General features: G+C 47.8%; 3 protein-coding genes across 3 annotated transcripts in view; 2 read left to right on the forward strand and 1 right to left on the reverse strand.

Moving 5' to 3' along the window:
• Window positions 1-4736, forward strand: part of LOC135896312 (putative surface-exposed virulence protein BigA) — a 35079-nt gene extending 30343 nt beyond the window's left edge. Inside the window, exon 2 of the mRNA XM_065424676.1 lies at window positions 3430-4736. Coding sequence (XP_065280748.1) covers window positions 3430-3980 — 551 coding nt within the window. The 3' untranslated portion in view covers window positions 3981-4736. The remainder of the gene's footprint in view (window positions 1-3429) is intronic.
• The window catches only part of LOC135896320 (neuronal acetylcholine receptor subunit beta-4-like), an 86361-nt gene that overhangs the window by 45577 nt on the left and 19210 nt on the right, over window positions 1-21574 (forward strand). The window lies entirely within an intron of this gene.
• Window positions 6263-20054, reverse strand: LOC135896313 (neuronal acetylcholine receptor subunit beta-2-like). The gene is made up of 7 exons (XM_065424677.1): window positions 19801-20054; window positions 17904-18055; window positions 17497-17541; window positions 15818-16115; window positions 11853-12182; window positions 9185-9508; window positions 6263-6746 (listed from the first exon to the last, which is right to left on the reverse strand). Exons 1-6 carry the CDS (start codon window positions 19880-19882, stop codon window positions 9186-9188), a joined length of 1230 nt encoding a protein of 409 aa, XP_065280749.1. The 5' UTR covers window positions 19883-20054; the 3' UTR covers window positions 6263-6746; window position 9185.

Here is a 21574-nt window from a genome sequence, read left to right on the forward strand (position 1 = left end):
ATATTGGCTGGTGAGGACAATTTGTCTCGTGAGACACGTTGCCAATGGAGTTAAGTGTTCGGCGACTGTCCCGCTAATCGGGAGATCGCGAGAGGCAGCGCGTAAGCACGATTCACAGCAGCCGCCGCAGACAGACTTCCGCTCATGCAGCGCTTTGCTCCCATATATGGTATCGGCGGCGTCATCGGTGAACAGACGACACGCGCTGCTCTGGCGCCATCTCGTAGCCATCGTCACTCCAAAGCCCGCGTTAGCGGCACTACGTTTTTCTTGTCACGCTTTCGCCATACCCTCCTCCTCCTCCGCTGTTCGCCTCTTGATTTCGCTGTAACCTCCTCCTCCGCTTTCCTCCTCGCACTCTCTTCACTGTCGCCATCTTTCATCCCCCTCTGCGCTCCACGTTCGCTCTTTCATCCTTCGCTGTGCCCGTTCGCTTGGTTACGAGGGACGCCGACGCTGGCTGTAGGAACGGAAGCCGAAGAGCTGCGCTCTAAAGTGTATGTTTGCCACAGCAACTAAAAGTAAGCTCCAACTAAAAGATCCTACCTTGGTTTGCGGCCTCCATCCTGTCCGTCACGTCGACGGCTCGTTATCGTGCCGTTGTTACTCTGCCGTCGTCGGTCCACAACTCGGGCTTAGTGAAACAAAATAGTCCGCGGGTAGCATACGCAGCTGCGAACGTCTCAGCCAAGTTTTGCTGTCGTACGCTGTGCGCGGAGCTCGCAAGCGGATCGCCAAGCCATCTTTCTCTCAAACGCTCTCTTTTCAACAGAAGGCCTTGTCCTCACTCTATCCTGGACGCACTATTTCGTCATCGGACGCACTATTTCGTCATTCCCTTAGACGGCTGCTATTGGCCGCTGGCTGATATCAAGCTGCGGTCGGCTACATGGCGTAGATACCACAGCCGCCGCGGGGTGCCGCCACGAGTCCACTGGCTAAGCGCACCGCGGCTCACTGAGGACAACCGGGCGTTTGGCTCATATTTAGCGCGTCGTAGGCACCACAGGCGGAAGTTGTCGCATCTACGTTAACATCCAAAATGAAATTTGAACCGCGCGCCACGGTGACATTCAGAAGGCGAGGCATTGTGGGCACACCCCACTGCGCCGTAACATTCGCAGCACAAGGCAATTCGGCAACAAGGAACGAGAGCAAAGCGGTGACTGAACGCAGTCGAGCACTTCTTTGCGGCAAAGTATTTCTCAAATAGCCTATTTTCACTTCAAATTGCTTTCTCCACTTCGATGAAAAGTGGTTCAGGCCCCTTTAATGCGAACAAAAAAGGGCATTCACCAACGTCCCGATTGGAAGGTGCAATTGAACAAACCTTTGCAAGGGGTGTAGACGCGTCAAACGCCGAGCGTTGGAAATATGCATCCATTCATGCATTTCTACTTGCGCTGTGAGATCGACAGTGTCTCAGCAATAAGAGCACGAGGGAAGCCGTCGAGAAGCTTCGCGCGCACTGAATCCCACAATGCGTGGGATCCGCCTAATTAGTATTTTATACTATCGTTATTTTGGTTACGCCAACAACGAACACGCCGGCAGCCGAAACAGCCCAAAACATCCGCCGCCGCTGCAAAAGGGAGCGCTGACTGAAAATTTCATGCCGACCAAGAACTCCTTTGATCGAATAAAGCGGGGGAGAACCCCAAGGTACAAAAAAGCGCCGAAGAGAACGTATAAAACCGCACCCATAACATTTGTTGGCTACGGCAAAGGCGTCGTCGGTGGTGAAGCTTGCTGCCCATGGCTGCCACGGTCCCCGAAATAATACCCTCCTTGCCCCTCGAGCTCGACACGTCGGTGCCAACGAATCGATTCGAAAGCGAGCGGGTCGGTCGACTCCGCTTAAGCGCTCACGCTATGCTGGCCGCTGTAACTGCTGCTGCTGCAGCACGTGGATATCGCGTGTGCCTGACGATATACATATAAGCGAGCATAAACGGTTCAATACAGCGCCGCTCGGGCCAGGCGTTCTACGAAAGAGAAAAGAACAGAACGAAACGAAGTAACAAATGAAATCCGAACGAGTGTAAAGTAGGCACGCAAGACCGCGTATAGTGGTGCTAAAGGGGATATCCATGCGCCCGGGCAATGCTTCTTTAGGAGTATCGTACAGCCGTGTATTGAATGCGATGGTGGGGAAAGTGGGAGGGCCAGTTCGCGTAAGGGTGAAGGAGGGTGCGGGTGGGTGGATAGTTTGCGTACGCGTTTCATTTCCGCGTGTTCCAGGTCTTGCGGGGTCGACGACCTTTCTGCGCGACAGTGAGTATAAACGCAGCGCGACACAATTTCTTTTCTTTTTTTTTTGTGGCGCGAAAGCGCACACAAGCACGCAGCGTGGCCAGATCAGATCTACTCAAAACAGGGCTTCGCCGCCCACTGCTAGATGTTTTTCTTTTTTATTTCTATGGAAGCGCATTGTCGAGCTCCGTATTAAACGCGGCCCGAAAATCGATAAACTACATCAGACATATCGACGCGCTAAGTTCGACCAATTGGCGCGCGTGCGAAAATCGTTAGGCATCTCATACATTCGGGCAGGTTTAACTTGACCGGTTCAACTGAAAAATTATTGGAAAGGATCTTGTCTCTTCTTTAGCGGGTTCTGGAGCTGGTGCCGACAGGTGACACCTCATGGCGCCTTTTTGAAACGCATCCATGTCGCCGTTACAATGACAATATTGGAGTGAGGTGTCGCTTCTGGAGCGCATAGTAGAACAGAAAAAAATTATGAAATCTTTCTCAAACTGCAGATCCCGGTTGCCAATGTACACCGGCAGTTTGATAACGAATGTATACGTCAGCTAATAACACAAGAGGGGTGCTGGCTCCTACTCAACAGAGCTACCAGAGTTCCTGCATTTTCCATCTTTAACAACTTTTTTTGTAACACTGGGCACCTAAGATGCATGGCCATCGTTGATCTGATTTCGCGAATGACCTGTATTTTACACGAAGCAAGCCGAAGGAATCACAGGAAGATCGAGGCTTGAGGTGGTCAACCTTCGACTGACAAGGGAAGCCTCAGCCAGGAGCCAACGTTTTGACGAAGAGGCCTGCCTTCGTAGGGCGGAACGAAAGTCCCGTTGTTCAAGCATTGTCTAGGGCAATGCTTCGCTCGTCTACCCAAGGTTGACCAGTGTATAAAACAAGTTATGCTTCAGGATGATGATGATGCTCCAGGAAAACAACGTCCGGAAAGGAGTGTATATCCTAGTGAAGTGTTTTCTTTGGTAACCTTTCCTGCAAGACTTTCTACTGCACATGCACGGTCCTTTCCGCACGGCGCTTCCCTCGTGCCTTTCCTGGCCATTTGGTAGGCGTCAATGTAGTGTTTTTTTCGGCACATTGTATAGTACTTGCTAAGGGTACCACCGTAGTAACACTCTGCTCGTCTCTTGTTTCTTTCGCACACAGACCCTCCCGGGACTGAAACGTTCCTGCCCCCACCGGACACGCCTCAGGAGGTGGAATTCCTGGCGCCCCCTGATCCTCCCAGGGATGACAAGGACGACAGGGAAGCCGTGGCCGATCGCACCGGCGACACGCCATTGGATGACGGAAATCACGTGACCGACGACGACAATGCCGCCGACGACAACGGCAACCGGCTGCCGCCGAACGGCCTCACGAGGGACGACACACTGCCGGACGCGGCAGACGGCGTCGTCACAGACGACGCCAGCGAAGTCGGCGTAGTCGTGGCAGACGACAACGCCAATGACGTCACGCCGGCAAATGACGTCACCACTGACGGCGGAAGTGACGTCGTTCGCGACGCGGGGGACAGGACGAGCCCGGACGTAATTTCGGACGCCCCGAATGGAGAGAACGACGCGCCGAGAGACGTCATTGAAGACAGCGACGTTGCGCCCAACGACATCTTCGTTGACGACGGCCTCGACTTGGACACCAAAAAGGCAGACAGGAATAACAGCGCCCACGATTTCATCGTGCGAGATGCGTAGCGAGCGCAGAGAACAGCATGATGCTGTCGGGAGGGTCTAGCCTCCTGTAAACGCGCTAGCGCTGCGGTATTAGAAAGTTTTGACACGGCGCGTAGGGACTATCTCTACCGCATTACCGTATTACCGTGACACTCGAATAGTAAGTGCGGTGGAGACATCGCGTGGTACCGTGTTCAACTAGAACGCGAGAGAAATATTCTTGTGTTCCTAAGTTGCGCCGTTCTTCTATGCAGGAGGAATGTATATCGTTATGGCTATGTTGCCGTTTTTGCAACACGCCAATATACAAATAGAACGCTGCTGGCCGCTTACTGTAATAAGCTCCGCGCGCTATAATTGCACGCTCCACCACCAGATGCCTCTGTCATAGTCCTGCGGCTTAGCTTACATGTGAGGAGCGCCGGAAGCCTTCATTTTGACGATAATACTTTTACGTTGGGCTAAAGCTCTGTGCACTCGGCACGGACGTGAAGCGTTGAATAACACTAACGTTGAATAACGTCATAGCGTTGAAGAGCGGTATGACAGCAGGGGCTCGTGATGTTGCGTTAAAACAAAGTCCGCGGAGGTTTTCTTGCATACACACAACACAACCTGTCTGTTGGCGCCAAAATCATCTTCAACTTTCCGTATTGCTGTATCTTAAGATTCCTCACCCTCCCCCCCCCCCCCCCCCAAAAAAAATATCGACAAACAAACAACGCTATCGCGCAGGAATGTTTCTGACGCGTTTTGATGGAGCAGACTGCCACAAGAGGTCGCCACCGGCGTTGCTGCTTTCATCTACGTCTCCCGTGGCACGGTAATACGGTGTAGCAATAGCACGCGCGCGAGTGGTCAGAACTATTTGTACGGAGAAATGCCTTATATCGAAGTGTTTTGTACGATTGTTCCGGACTATACCGAGCCGCAAAAGAAGCTTCGCTACGGTGTTGATGCATTTTGAGAATTTTCTTACATAATTCTTTTGGTCGCACCCTAAGTAAAGCTTCAAAAAGACGCATGTTGCGGTGCATCATAACAGCATGTAGAAGCACGGCACAAATTTTGGGTATATACCCATAGGGGCTATGCTATTCAGACCATCTTGGCTTTCAGTTACTTAATGCAGGTGTTCGCCGAGTTGTGTGTTCTGCATTCAGATTTGCGTTTGCTCAGCGCGATTACAAATATCTGCCTTGACTTCATTGATGCAGCGATGCCGTGAGTACATTGACGATTGTTTGTTTCTATGCTCATATCAGCTCAGAATGAAAGGGACCATAAGTAAGTTACAATACTTCGCCTGTCTCAACGATTAAGTGAACTTAAAAATATATATGTATCGTCTGTATACATTGTACTATTCTTTCTAAGAAACGCAAACAAAGTTGTTCAGCCTCTATAAGCAACAGAGTCATTCGGTGCTTGAGACATTTGCAGATTAAACTCTTTGCTCCTGAAAGGCTCGAGTGTGCTGTATGCCGGTGGATCTGGTCTAACGCATACCGCATAATGTATTTCATTGTGCCTGGCAACACGGGTAACGCAGGATTGTACATAAATGATGAAAGGTGTGAAGGTTAAGAGGGTTGCCGGGCAATCAGACAGTGGGTCTGTCGCTGTGTTTAAGTGTCTGAAGTTGTATGTGGAGTCGCTGATGCGAGGGAAGCATTGCTGATAAATCCAAAATAAAGAGAAAAAGAAAACATCAGAATGTGATGGAGTGACTGATTGCTTCAAAATCTGTATTCGCTACGACTTTTGTCGTGTGGGGTGTTGCTGTCTGTTTTTTTTCTTCTGATGAAGTAAATACAAGTACACCGCACTCATATCCTCGAGATGGAAGCAGTCGATGCCAGACCACACTAATCACGATATACAGTTACATAGCTCAAGTCGCGCCTCTTTCTGCCTCGCAAAGCATGGGCATCTTGAGTTTAACGAGAATCATTTAGCAGAAGGCCTCACTTATGACGTTGTTCTTAAACTAGTTTGTTCCTGTAATACTGAGGACAAAGTACAACATTACACCGAAACTCGATTTTTTTCTGCCAGCTAAGAGCACGAATTTCAGTCTGCTGGGCGTGTCAAATGCACTACTTTAGGCTATGCGTTATACCTTGTCGTTCTTAAATTAGAATTTCGAGGTATCAGACTCAGCTTAGCACGAATAATACATCGAGCATTACAGAGTTGACGTGGTCAAGTTTGGTGTTCTTTCTTTCCTTCCAACTTTCGTCTTCTCCTAACTTGGATACGGCGTTTAACAAGCAAACGAAGCAAGAAGCGAGAAAAGTTCATTGTTAGGTGTATCACACGCTCTGTTTTTATTCACAATCGCACTCGATATATACATTGACCCGGGGTTATATTGTAATGCGTGAAGTACAAAAAACGGACAGAGCATAGAATTTCCTGAAGCGAAAATAATGAAGCAAACGCACGCTTTCTTGAATGGTGTCTTCAGTGAAACGTTTTGTCAACACGCCTCTCTTTTTCTCACACACACGAAAGGAACATACACAGAAAGCAAGAAAAGAAAGAAAAAACAAAAACAAACAAAAAACAATACAAGAATAAAAAAAAGATACCCGCACTGGCATTGCAGTGGAGCATTCGCCTTGTCCACTTCCAATGCTGTTCTCGTTGTTTCCCGCAGTGATTCGACTTCCTAAACAGTGTACCAACTCATTCATGCTGGCAACCTTAATAACTTAACGCTTCGTATGCCGTGTCAGTCGCAGCCGCGCAATGATGACGCCAAGTCACCGTGGTTCTTGAACGCTGAAAGGAGGGAAAACAGGTTGAAATGTATTGAGGGCATTAGGAGCGTTGGATGATTCCATACACCCCCCCCAACCCCCCACCCCCCTTCCAAAAAAGGGTTTTTTGTTTTTAGCAAACGTGCGGGCCTTAGTATGCCTTCATCAAGAACAGCGCCACCTGAGAAAGAGCACATGTAAGTCTACGAGCATTTTCAAATGAGGTTTCTACCTAACGCTGGAGCCTGTGAGAGCTTACGCGAAGAATGTTTGACACATTGAGAGAGCCAGAGAGAAAGAAATATCAAGAGAGGAAGGTAGCAAGGTTGACCGGGAGATCGTACGGTCGGCTATCCTACACGGCATGACATGTTTACCGCCAAAGGAGGACAGCGAAAGATACGCGAACGTCGTCTATCTCAATAGGTAAACATGTCCTCCAGTACATAAACCAATTAGACAAAGTTCAAGTTTTTCTCAAGCAAAACGCTGTTCTACTTGGGTGAAGACGAAGGAGGGACTAGAGAGATGAAAAAACAGAGATAAAGAAGAGGTTCCATGAACACATCCGGGCTCGAGGAAAATGTAACGTGGTAAGGCGGAGTGTGATCTTGGGCAATCACACACGCTCGTGCCACTGAAGCGATGATTTCACCGAGACAAAAGTGGGGCGGGGGGCACAGGACAGGGTTTTCGCACAAACTTCTGAGACTGGTCGCCGCCGGTTGCCAAAGTGCTCGCAAACACCAACTTGTCATCGCCTCTTTCTTTCTCTATATGTTCGTGTGTGTATAAGACTGTGCTGTAGACATTTAACGCTCTCACGCCGTTTCATCATTTGCTTTCAATATTTCTTATTATTATTGTTATATACCATGCGAAAAGGAGTAACCGTCACCAGTATAGGGTGACTAAATCATGTTCACTTTTTTATTTCAATAAAACAAAAAACAATGGCCATTGCAATTTTGCTAATCAATTAAAGGTTCTTTAAAACGTCACGCAATATGTCTCTCAGCAATATGCACGGAGTGGCAACTAGGTTCCTGAAAATCATGACATCGGTGCGCCTTGTCTTCCGTAGGTGAGAATCGTTCAAAAACCGCCTGCACTAGGCGGGCTCGCTTGGGAAGCGCGGATGAGGCAATAAAAGGGTTTTAGCTTTGCGCGATACGTGATAAGTTACTACGGTGCGTGACATCAGAATCTGGCGACACGTTAGGCACACTCCGCATGCGTTTCTGATGCACATGACTACCGCGGCAGATCGGTGTGATTGCGTAACAACATAGCAGCGCCCGCATCATCCCAAATCCACCCACTTAGATTAGAATTAGCGGCTACTTGCTCTCCGCGGCGACAACGAAAGTAAATTGCGAAATCAGTCGTCGGTTGGTCTAAGCTCACGTTGAGTGCAAAGAGTTGATGGCATTTTTTCTCGTTGTTATTGAGATTAGCTGTTTGTTTTGACGCTGCTAGGCCTAGAATGACGTCACAGAGCCTGGAACGTGTTTTGATTTCGACCTAGAGGATGGCGCCACGACATTGGCATTGGTGAAGCGCTGGCGATGTGGAACGATTAAAAGCCAAATTCTCTGTTGAATCATTTATTCGATTCTACGCTCTAGCACAATACGCGATTACGATGTGCTAAAACGTAACAAACCCCAACATTAGTGGAAGGGACAGACCAAGTTTCATTTCGAAAAGTTTTTAACGGCTGGCGCCGTAAAATGATGACAGCGCACGCCTGGAGCTTTGCATCTACGCGGGCCACATCGCGGGCCGCTGTCAATCAACTCTGGCGCAGGTACGCACACTAGCAAGCTCGTCCATAGCGGCAAAATACTAGAGCAACACAAGAAAGACGATGGCGCAAAGAAACCAAGACAAGTGCACACAGGAAACGCGCAGTACGCGAGCTTTGTTGTGTGTACCTATGTGTACTTGTCCTATATTTTGCGCTAGCACATTTTTCGTGAAGTATGCAATACTACGATCGCCATGTGGCCCGCGTCTAATGAAACCTTCCTTCACGTTGGCTTCTCCGTAGGACACCGAGCACGTAGCACGAGGAGGTGCTTCCCCAACGAGCACAGGGTATTTCAGAACACGCACTCTTCGTGCAGTGCTACCTCCTTTGCCGCTTCTCCTCTCCCAGAGACGTGTTCTAGAGGTATTTTGGACCTGTCCTAACATGCAGACTGTCCCTTCTCCTCCTCCTTATTCTAACTCCTTAATGATTATAAACGTCTGGCGCATCTGGAGTTCGGCGTTCGCTCTGGTTATGCAATCAGCATTCAGTCGTATTATTACCCCTTGCCTCATCCCTACCGGGACTCCCTTCAGCCCCATACCCTCAAGCCACGCTATCCTTAAAGACGCCCTATCACTCTCGGGACAGAGCAAACTCGATCAGATGAAGGCGTCGCCATGGCGACAGCAACGCGTCGCACCTACCTCAGGCATGGTAGGCGAGCAGGAAGACGGCGTACATGAGGAAGACGACGCGGTCGATGCCCTGTGCCACCAGGAACCACTCTTGGCGCGTGATGATGTCTTGCTTGTCGAGGGGAGACGTGGCGTCGGCCAGCTGCTCGTGGTCGGCGGCGCGCGGCGCCGGAAGCGGGCACAGGAACAGCACCCGGCCCGGCACGCCCGACAGCAGGGACACGAGGAAATCGGGCGGCCGGAACACCATCGGGCTCTTGACCATGTTCAGCACCAGCACCGAGATGAGCGTAGCCACGGCGATGGCTAGGCACGTGGTGCCCAAGTACTGGACTGCACACACACGCACACACAAGTGGGACGACGCCGAGTTGCTTGCAGCTGGTGTTTTACAGGTAAAAGAAGGTCTTTATTGCATCGCAGTCGAACGGGAGGCCCAAAGTAGCACGTTTTGAGGATGTTTCCTGCTCCGAAACGGGCGAAATGCGAGGTTGCTTTGAAATTTGGGACGTCACGGCGAAGTTCCGGTGCTGATGTCGCGGTTCGAAATTCAAGATCGTTAGGTGGCGATGTAGAGGTAAATGCGAGAGAAATGCGTTAGCACATTACGTCGCACCTTTTTGAGCTCCCGGATCCGCGTTTTAAGCCACACTAACCCTATTTGTAAGGTGTTGTTGAGGAGCTCACTCGACGCACCGTCCTGCCTCTTCGAGCAGCGAAGTGCAACTGACGCTGGTCCGGAGCTGACTACTGTCAGTTGCGCTATATATATATATATATATATATATATATATATATATATATATATATATATATATATATATATATATATATATATATATATATATATATATATGTATATATATATATATATATTGCACACACACACACACGCACTTTTTTTCACTTCAACACTCCTCATGCTAACGTATTAAAGATGCAAGTGTAGCCCTCATTCTCTCCGCTAATAAACGTAGAAATATCATCATATGAACAACAGGATGAAAACAATTGGCAGTTTTGCCCGAAGTGCGAAGCACTTACTTTGATACCAAGGTTTAGCGTTGCGCTTGTACTTCTCGGACGATGTTCTAACCATACGCGGACACAACGTACGCGGGTGCGACTATATTTCCAGTCCTGAAATGACATCACACAGGAGCCGCTACACTACCGGCGAAGAGCCGCGCCAGTAATATTACATCTCTTGCATGTTTGAGCACTGACATTGGCAAATCAGTTCTGCGGAAGCTCGAAAGAAGGAGGAAAGTACATGAAAGGGAACAATTGGGCATCCACCCGAATTTATTAGCACGAAGCTACACAGGAAAACATGATCTTGCATTGTAGTGCGAAGTGACACACACACAGAATAGAAGCAGACAGGGCGAGACAGACTAGCGCTCGTCCTGTCTGCTTCTAGTCTGTGTCCATCTCACTTCGCGCGACAATCCAAGATCATGTTACCGTACCAACTCGCTCAACTTTCTATCCTTTTGCACTACAAAGGAAACTCGTGCAAGTTTCTCAGAAAGAAAGCCTCGCAGTTGAAGAAAAATTCGTCCTGGTCTGGGACGCGAGCCCGGGACGAGCGCCTTTCCGTTGCGGTCGCTCTACCATCTGAGCTGACCAGGAGGCTAGCCGATCGATATATATGTATGTATGCGTGTGTTCTTGTATTGGGCGACAATATTCACGAATTTTCGCAACAGATCGGGATACTTCACGGGTTTCTGCAAATGTAGCCAGTGCTTCAACTGAGGTCACCTCGACGCCTATCACGTAACCACCAAAATGGCACTAACTATGTTTGTGACATTTTCCTAAATATATTTTTGAAATCTTTTGGACACACAATCAAATTGAAATAACCAAGTATACATCGCTCTCGTCGCAGAGCTTCTAAACGAAAGGCTGTCATACACACACACACACACACACGCACACACACGCACGCACGCACGCACACAAAACAGTATTAGGGAACTACACGAAGTTTCGTAGTTTTGTCGGTGGTATAAATTTCGGAGGTAAACATTCGCTGACCAATTAAATTAACGAGCATTGTGACACGTGCGCACAGGACACCACGAACAGACCTCACTCGATGACCGCGAACACTCGCTACCACAAGGCTGGTCGGATCTTACTCGATGACCGCGAACACTCGCTACCACAAGGCCGGTGTGACGAAGAGCGCATACAGAAGGGAGCGACCGCTTCATGCTTCCTCTCGCCTCAACGCGCCTGATCGGCCTGCTCCAGTCGGCGAGCTGACCCTCGGTACAGTGCCACAGCAAAGAGGGGCCAAACCGGGAGACAACATAATGCGTAGTCACGTGGGTGACGTGGTGGCCCGGGGGCAGGGGGGTGGGGTGTCTCAGCGTCTTGTCGTCTTCAGTGGTAGGCACGTAATCGTTACGGTGCAAAACGACGTGCAGAATATAATAACTAGCACGGAATTTCTTTAACCGCTTCACGACAGTTTCGCTTTTCAGGTTCTATATGTGCGAGTTGGATGTCCACGTTTTTTTTTTATTTCGCACGCTAAGTAATCTCACCGCAATACACAACTGTACTGCGGTGAAGCTTACTAAAGCACATTCGCCATTAAGGAACGCACGTAAGACCTTTTCTGTAACTGCAAACCCTCGCCCCGCAACGTTTCGCTACTCACCGATGCGGGGCACGTGGACGGAATCGCCAAGATCGTGCCTCAGGTTCTGGATGATGAGCAGGATGACGACGATGCTGGCGCAGCCGAGCGTGATCTTCTTGCCGGACGAAGGCGGCAGCCAGAAGATGAACAGCGTGAGGATGGAGACCGCCACGCAGGGAAGCACCACCGTGAAGTGGTAGCCCGGAGAGTTTCGCTTCACGAACAGCGTGAACCTGAGCACGGGGTCGGCGCCCTGCTCCGGGTGCAGGAACTCGGTCGTGTCCATGGACTCAAAGTAGCCGGTCCAGTCGGGATGCGTCTCGTCAAAGTTCTTCTTGGCAAGCTTGCCTGAGGACGCGCAAGCGATCGTCGGCTTGACTTAATCGAGAATTATATCTTTTCCGCAAAATTATAGAACTTTAGTGCATCCGGTATTCCGGAAACGTGGGAAGTTTGCCGGTTGAGCGGGGGCGCAAACGTGAGCGGCCAGATTGGTGGCGCCAGCTGGTGGTGCAAAGCTCAACCACACAAAGAGCCAATTGCTATAGTTTGCTGAGCTGCTGGTGTAAATTTTCGACAGCTGCGCAATCCTGCTTACAATTGCGCCGCTGCCGAAAATTTGTACCAGCAACGAAGCAGGATATACTAGGTTCCTGCAATTTTCTCAATGTGTTTGTCTGCTTGAGCTCTACGCCACCAGGTGGCTGCACCGCTCCGGCCACTCCTCTGCACATCCGGCAATGAGCCCAAACCTCCCCCGTTTGCCGGAATAGCGGGCACGTTAAATAGAGACGTTTAGCTTGTACGCTATTCCGGTAAACGGGAGCGGTTTGGGCGGATTACCGGATGGTCGGGGCGTAAACGTGAGCGGTGAAGCCGCCTGGTGTTGTAGAGCTCAACCAGACAAACGCAGAGCTAAAACTGCAGTAACTAACCATATCCTGCTTCGCCACCCGTGCAATTTTTTTGGCAGTGGCTTAATTGTGAACACGATTACGCCACTATCGAAAATTTACGCCAGCAGTTAAGCAGAATATAGTAATTAGCTCTGTGCTTGTGTGGTTAAGCTTTGCGCCACCAGCTGGCGCCACCTATCTGGCCGCTCAGGTTGGCGCCCCCGCTAAACCGGAAAACCGCCCGCGCTTTCCCGAATACCGGACGCGCTAATGTGCACCGTTTGCGGTTTACGGGTTTACCGGGTTACCGGAGAGGCATACAGAAGCAAGGCTAGCAGCGACATCTTGTAATGTTTTGTCCCATCACAATGTCTTAGGCGCTCTATCGTGCTACATAAGTCTTCTTGACGATTTTTTTAAAAAGGCGACGTGTTCCTGATTAGGCTTCGACTAGTAATCTACGCCAGCAGCGAAGTGGAATAAAGTTGGTTGCTACAATGTTAGTTCTGTGTCTGTCTGTCTGAAATTTCTTCACCTAGTGGCGACAACAGCCCGGCCGGTCACGTTTGCCTGTGGGGTAACCCGGTAATCCACAAACTATAATAAGTTTGCTGACAAGCTGATACTCTCTAACAACAACGATTCTGCTCCGGTTCATTGTTTACAAACTGACAAATGGAGCTACAATCCGGTACGCCACCTGACTAAGGCCTACTTTTCCCGTACAAAAAATATCATGGCAAATGGAAATTGTGCAGTAATGTCACCTACTGCGATTGAAATATTACAGCTGGCTACAGTGTAGCATACAACTACAATGCAAGGCAAAGTAAATCAGCTACATTGACATACAAACAAGAACTGAAAGTGAAGCTGAAAGTTCACAGGAGCAAAAACTAACATGAGGGAAAGGAAAAATGATTTATTCAGCCTTTCTGGTGAGACTACTAACTAATAACTAATTTAAATACTGGCTTTCTTAATGAAAAAGAAGAAGGAAAGAAAAGTGGCTGGCTTTTTTTCGCAACGTGTCCAAGGTATTTCCCACGAGATGCCGAAAATTCCGCTTACTGTGGACCACTTATTGTTCTCCAATATTCTAAAATTGCAATCACAAGTGCATGAAGAATTGCGAAAAAAAAAATCTGACACACAAGACATGAGACGAGCTTTGGGCAGCAGGCTCTGAAGACGCGGGCGTGGGGAGCGCGATCAACGATGAAATCCGCGTTGGAATTATCGCGTTACAGGTAAACTTGCAAAAGTGCACCGCGAACTGTTCCATAAGCAAAGTAACGACTACACAATCAACAGCGCGCTTGACCTCCTACTTTGTTTCTGTCCCGTTCATCAAGTTCCCGTTCAGGTCTTCTATCAACGACCAACTCGACGAAGTTAACACCATGTCACAATGTTAAGCACCGTCCATTAAAAAAAAAATAATCCGTTTCTGTGATTTTACGTGGCAAAGCCGCGATCTGGCTAGAGGTATGCCGTAGTGGGGACTAGGCATTAATTTTGACCTCGTGGAATTCTTTAACGTGCACGTAAATCTAAGCACACGCGCGTTTTTTTTTTTGCATTTCACCACACATAGAAATGCAGCCGCCGCAGCCGGTATCGAACCTGCGACCCTGAGCTAAGCAGCGCAACGCCAGCCACAGAGCTACCACGGTGACTGTTTATTATCGTCATTGCTATTTTGTCAATGCAATAGGGCGGATGACTGGTAAACGTTAGAGTCACTAATCGAGAGCAATCATACTATCCTTACTCAGCAGAGTGTTTTCAAGAGACTTTAAGAAGCAGTTCGCTCAAGCGAAAGTCCGCACATGCGAAACCGAAACACGTGGAGTTGCTTTGTAGTCTTGTAATTTTACAATTGTTCGTTTTTCCGAACAATTCGTTTAGGCGAAACGTTTGACTGTTCTGACGCGTAAGAGGGAGAGAGAAAATGAGAGAGTGAGATAGATAGATAGATAGATAGATAGATAGATAGATAGATAGATAGATAGATAGATAGATAGATAGATAGATAGATAGATAGATAGATGGTAAGAGAGAGGGGCCAATGATAACTGGAGAGGTTAGACCAGCGATACGTTTGGCGGAAATCTACTACAGATATTTATGATAAGCGCTGAGATGATCTTGCGGGTGCCATTTGTTTGGTGTTATTGTTACGCACTGATAAACACCATCACTACTGGCACTTTCCTAAATCAGTGCCTCCAGTAGGACCTGAAATGGAGCACTCACATGAGTCACATGGTTGTGGCGCCATCTGATGACTGGCAACGATGCTGCTTCGCGAATACGATGACCCTCGCGACTGGGCAGCGCGGTGAACCGACCCCCAAGGCCACACCCATAGCGAAGATAACGCGACCATATATAAAACGAATGATTAGGTTGGCTAGTTTGACATTTGGGAGCACACAACGTATTTATATATTTGAGAGCACGCAACGCTGACACGACAGGAGGACGCAGAACGCTGGGCTTACCACCATAGGGAGAGTTTATTGCATGGTTGCTAATTTGTGAACGTTAAAAGGGCATGAAACGAAAAAAAACTAGGAAGGCAAAATGAAATCAGATCAGCAAGTTAGAAGTATAATAATGGAATGTTTATGATAACACGAAGCTTACACAAACTCTCCTCAGTGTTTTTTAAGTGCTTTATCGTGCCGTTTAGGGCTCGTAAACCATCTTCCATGCCCCAAAACCTTTCCGGGCAACCTTTCAGTGGAATGCAACGTAGTGTCCTGTGGCTTCCTGTTCGGCGTCGCGTGTTAGCGCTGTTTTGCTCGAAAAGACAACGACGACAAGAAGAAGAAGAAGAAGAAGAAGAAGAAGAAGAAGAAGAAGAACAACAACAACGACAACAACAACAGCAACAACAACAACAACAACAACAACGAGGGTGAGGACGACGGCAACGACAACAGCAACCACCACCACCACCACCACCAAAAACAACGAAAAAAAAGGAACGCGCCAGCACACCGATGAAAGAAGAGGACAGCGCTCCTTCCAACGCGCATGACGCGAGACACCCCCCCATCGCGCGACGTGCCCACCCACCGATGAGCTTGACCTTGTAGCCGTGCGCCCAGGAGGAGACGTTCATGGCGCAGCGGTGCTCGTCGTACGGGTAGTCGCGCAGGTCCATGGAGCAGCGCATGCCGAACGTGACCAGCGGGCACCAGATGACGTTGCCGTGGTGGTCGGTCTTGACGGCCGAGAAGAGGCGCACGCCGTACACGCCGTAGCTCTCGTGCACCGACAGCGTCGGCGTCCACACCTCGCTGTCGCCGAACGTCACCTCGCGCATGTCGTCGTACTCGCTCGGGTTCCAGGACAGCCCTTCGTCGATCCAGTGCTGCACCGGGCACGCGTCGCAAAAGAAAGAAAAAGATCGGGACGAAATAAGAGCCGAACGATGTCTGTGAACACTATGGAAGACTGTTTTGTAGGTCTACACGTCGTACTGTAAGGAATGTGGGATTAGCCTTGCTGTGTATTTTAATTCCAAATTAATATCCCGCGTTTGTCTGCGAGCTCCTAAGTAGCTTAAATGTTTCAGTTCACCAATCATCATGGATGGAAACAACTTTATTGAATAATTTAACGTCGTAAACAAGCTTACGACATATTGTACTTCTTGCCAGCATTTCCAATCCACAATGAATGAATTATTCAATCAATCAATCAATCAATCAATCAATCAATCAATCAATCAATCAATCAATCAATCAATCAATCAATCAATCAATCAATCAATCAATCAATGAGATTCGACAAGTTGGCCAGTTTGATGGCTGACTATCCTCTCAAAAAGGTCAGCCGCGGATGTACAGAAACAAAAACGTTTAATATAAGCAGTAATTAATAAAGTATATTTACTGCTGTTGAGTTTGTCCATGGTTAATTCGGTTTCGTTCGTGTGTCGTCGTTGGCTTTTCGAAAATGTGCATGCAGTCATATTTCGGTCACATGAAGGAGCTTTAGAAATAGGGGAGACGCAAATAGGCGACCTTATCAGCCGAGCCCCCCTCCCCCAAAAATAGGAGGAGTGCACAAAGATTGCATCGGAATTGAAGTGGAGCTTGGGTTCTACGCGTACATGCGTCACTGCCACTGGCTCTATTTCTGAATGCGCTGAACTGATCGGGTTTATAAAACTCACTATCGCTCGCAGTGATGTGTTTGTAATGTGCGCAGTGTACGATGTGTGACTTTCATGTGTGGAACGTGTTTTGTGAGCACCGCCCACATTTAAGATGTGGTGCACGCTTTTGTTCTGAGGCAACAGGCCACGAATAGTCCTTGTTCTGCAAGCTCTACTAGATGTTTCGGGTAGTCACCTCTTGGTATATTTGCTTTCCCAGGTAAACATTAACAACTGCAACTAAAAGGAAACAATGAATAAGTTTGGACTGGCAGGATTATTCTTTCATAATCATGACTAATGGTTGGTTTTCTAGCTTTACTTAAATTTATCTTTAGTGACACGATAACGGAACCATCAACTCGACATAACTATTGGCCAATCTTTCTTTCTCGGAGTAAACGTTATGCCTAAAGCCTTGTGGCAGATGGTTTAATTAAGACCATTTTACGTGTTCTCGCTTCGTGTATTGTTATCAGGCGTTAAGTTCTTCCATGCAAAAGATTACAATGTATTGTAGCTTCAAAGCTGGTTTTTACGTGTGTTTGTAAATACTGCGTGCTAATTAAGCAATGCCTTCAAATTGACTTACCATGCAGACGAATGCTGATAGCGACATGTAGTCCCAATCAGGCATCTGGAAATTGTAAGCAATGTTGCGATTAATGAAACAGCATCAAGGGAATACTGGAGAATTGAAGGAAAAGTAGACTCCACATTAGATGTAACTTCAGCTATAGGGCGTCCCAACGACAGTTTTCCTTTTCGGGCAAATACATATGAAGTACACGGATGCTTACCTAATCGAGAAGCTTAACCAATTCCCACGTAATTATCTACAATTGGGAATTAAATAAAAAAAAATTGATTCTTATAATATTTGACATAAACAACTGAAATGTAGCAGTATTTCTGCTGAGACCTAACCCTGTGCTTTTGCACGCGAAATATGGCTTCATTTAGATTGACGCTCTCACCGACTGTCATTTGGGTACTTACCATGTACCTTAGCTGCTTGGCATAGACTGTGAAGTTGACTATTGTGTCGGACGCATGACTGTTGAGTGGTTGGTAGTTTTTATCGTATTTTGCTGAGTCAGTCAAGTTTTGGCGAAGCTTCTTCACTACTTGCTGGTCGACTTCTTTCGCCCCTGAAACATGTGTAAATGGTCATTTGTATTCATTAATAGTGTTCTCATAATAAAGGGAGCAAAACTTGCACACACGAAAAGAAAAACAAAAGATAAATGTTTGTTTTCTGCTACTCAAAGCAAAGTAAAGTGTTCATACTTCTTCAATACACAGGTTACCGTCTCCATTCTTACGGATTTTTGTTATGTTGGAATTCTTTCAAGTCTATCAACCATCTCAAGTCATGAGGAATTACATATAATGGGACACATAAAAGGAACCTTTAGAGTCCAGTACTCCCCCTCCGTCAATTAGGAGGTCGAATGTTATTCCGTTCGGCAATACTCTACTTCTTGAGACACTATAATTTTTCGAAAGCAAATCACTGCCATTTATAGCACGTTTTATAGCTTTCCCAAAAGTCGAAGCCTTATTTGGATGCCCCGCCGATATTGTAGAAGGTTAATCTGTCCCTAATTTTGCATAAACTATTATGGCCTGCTGATCATTCTGATTTTAATTTCTCATGTTTCTTTCTTCAGCAGTTGCGGAACCGTAAATTAATCACTCTTGTTTTTACTGCAATATCGCAAGGCAGTCGCACTGTAGTTCACACCACGTTATTATGTGGAAAAAAAGCGCGAGACCGACGTTGTGCATGTGCTTCTCAAACGGATATAAATATCCAGACACCACTTACACCGACATGAAAACCATATTGAATTAGAGCGCAACGGGACGGCACATAGAATGAACATTTAGAGTCCAATACTCCCCCTGCGTCAATTAACAGGCGCCTATGTTCGTCTTACTTTCTGTTGTGCCGTCCCGTTGCGCTGTCTTTCAATATGGTTCTCATGTCAAAATACCAACTAGCCCAGTATTCAACTCTTTTGAACTTACACCGAAATTACATCAATTAGCGCGAATAGCAGTTGTAAGCCCCCCGAACTCTTCGATGCGTTTCGAGACTCGATCTTGAGAACTACCTCGTAGTCTTAAAAAGATGTGAGAGAGAACTGCAGTTGCACCTGAAAAGTTGCTGTAATTTCCTAGACATTGTTGAAAGGCTCCCAGAAATAGGATAGAGGATGCAGCTTCCATGAATCCGCCGACGCGCGCTTTCCGCAGCGCCATCTATTGGCAGGCGCGGCATGCAAGACACGCCCACTTAGCGAGCCCTCCGAAAGGTGGCTTCTAGTCAGTTCGTTGTTACTCCAGGCACAATGTGTTTGCGCGTTTGGCTGCGAATCTGACATGCAGCAGGCGCCGCACAACGTGAAGCTTGGTGGATGCACCGCGTCTCAATAAACTGCGTTGTAGGGCACGGCAGTGAGATGACCAGTGCCCAGTACCCAATGCAAGTATGATCTGTTCTTCGTTACAAAGTGGCCTCGACGCCTCGGGGGAATAAAAACGCCTAATCGTTGAGGCGATCTTATACTAACACTTGCTGATATATCCTTTTGTTTTTACGTTGCATTGTACCACGCTTCAACCGTACCGTGACGAGCAAGCTAACTCACGAACAAATGAGAAAACTAGGTCGACCCATTCTTTTTTCGAACTCGTAACTACCACGTATGATATAAGTCAAAGATATAAGTCAAGTTCAGATATTGGTGCATCCTAATAATAGCGAACTTAGTCTTGTTCAAGGCTGAAAGTGCTGAACGTGTAAGGCAACACGTAACTGAACTCCAGCCTCTGCTAGCAATTCATAGCTGTAGAAGTACAAGCAAACATAAACACGAGGATCACGTACCTAAAGCGGGGACGGCCATGAAAACGCACAAGACGATCAGAGAGATGGCGAAGGGGAAGACTAAGAAGCGCGGCGTTGCCATGACTGGGCCGATAATGGCAGTGAGCAGAAGTGGCCGATGCCCGAACTGCTGGCTTACTGAGCCCGATCCCCCGCGATCGGCGAATGACGGCCCAGTTGTTTCTCCGGGGCGCTGTTGTGCATTCCACCTCCCTTTCGCGAGTAGACCGACGCCTCCGCGGGGTGGGCGTCTCTCACTTGGGCAGCGAGATCGCCACCTTGAGTCTTCTGCGGCCCCCACCGCTCGCCCTAGTGATGGGAACCGGCTGACGCGGCGTGGCTCGCTATAGAAGCGTGTAGTACATCGACAAGCAAACTAATCGTGGGATCGTCCCGCGTGTAGCGTTTCACACTTTCCCTTGCAGTTGGCCGTGATTCGAAGGCTCGGGACAAGCAGGGGTGACCCTGTGCGGGGGTGGGGGGGCGGGGGCTCCGAAGCGTTTGTTGAGGGAGTAGAATGCTTGGAAATGTGTGTCAGACAAACGTGTCCGATAATCCACGCAGTCGTGCAAAATCAACGTGGAAGCGAAGAAGAATGAGCCTGGAGACATTTTGCCAAGAGCCAGCGCTTCTGCAAAAGTACTTGGCTTTGCTAGGGCATTCCGCAACAGAGCTGAGGACAACTGCTTTCCTTAGAAAGCACAAGCCACATGAGCCACTACAAATGGGCCCAACTGGGCTATAGTGCAGAGTAGGGTATAACCCTGGGTCGACGTTTGGCCAGCTCCACGACGCGTTAAACCGTCGTTTGCCGGCACATTATTAAAGTTATCCCTATCCTATCCTATGCTTCGTCAGTAGGGCTTATCTTCGTCAGGACAACAACTGCTTTCATCAGCAGAGTTTATATAATTGCCTATGTTGGAATCATAATTTTCTTTCTTTTCTGGTAAAAAGAACAAGGCAGTTGGTGCCTTTACGAAGTCAAATCCTCTTGCTCAAACATTGGATCCATGCTAAAGTCGCTAGATTGAGGCTTCTCTTGTTCACCTTCTGCTGATCAGTTATCGTGCGTGATGACTTTGCCTTGTTGACGGGAAAGTTAAGGCACCTGAAGTGCAAGCGAGAAAGACACAGTTTGCGGCAAGTCGTTGGTTGGAAGCCCGGTGCCTCCGGTTATCACGTGGTAAAGCAAAGGGCACAGACACGCCCGAGCTGAACACTTCACTTCCTTCAGGGCTGAACAGCGTGCGCAAGGTGACAGCGCCAATCCCTCTCGAAACCGTGCGAGCGCAAACTCGAGCAACCAGTTAGTGAATGGGATCGACTTTCACTCTGAAAGTCTGGAGGGCATGAACATCAAGCTTTCTGCTTGTGTTGTGGCTTGCGCGTAAGAGATTTGTCTTAAAAGGAAGCTTTAGCTCGAGTGCTCCTATCTAAATACATGTAAAAGGAGATTTCGTTTTTCTCGGCAACCACTGTACCGAATTTCACGAGGTTTGTTGCATTTAAAAGACAATCTTAAAATCTAGTGACTGTTTGCTTCGAATTTTTGAGTTAAGTTGTCATTTTTTTATAAAAAATTGGCAGAAATTGAAAATTTTCAGAATACGAAACTATCAAGTTTACAACTCTGTAACTCCACCACTAAAAATTATAATACAATTCTGTAAATTACATCTAATAGTACATCTAAAGCGGACAAAATTGATATGTTACTCATGAATATAAAAAAGTTTAATCATAGGGAAATACAACTTTTGAAAAACCATTG

This window comes from Dermacentor albipictus, chromosome 6 (assembly GCF_038994185.2).
Source record: "Dermacentor albipictus isolate Rhodes 1998 colony chromosome 6, USDA_Dalb.pri_finalv2, whole genome shotgun sequence".
In the NCBI taxonomy this organism is placed as follows: domain Eukaryota; kingdom Metazoa; phylum Arthropoda; class Arachnida; order Ixodida; family Ixodidae; genus Dermacentor; species Dermacentor albipictus.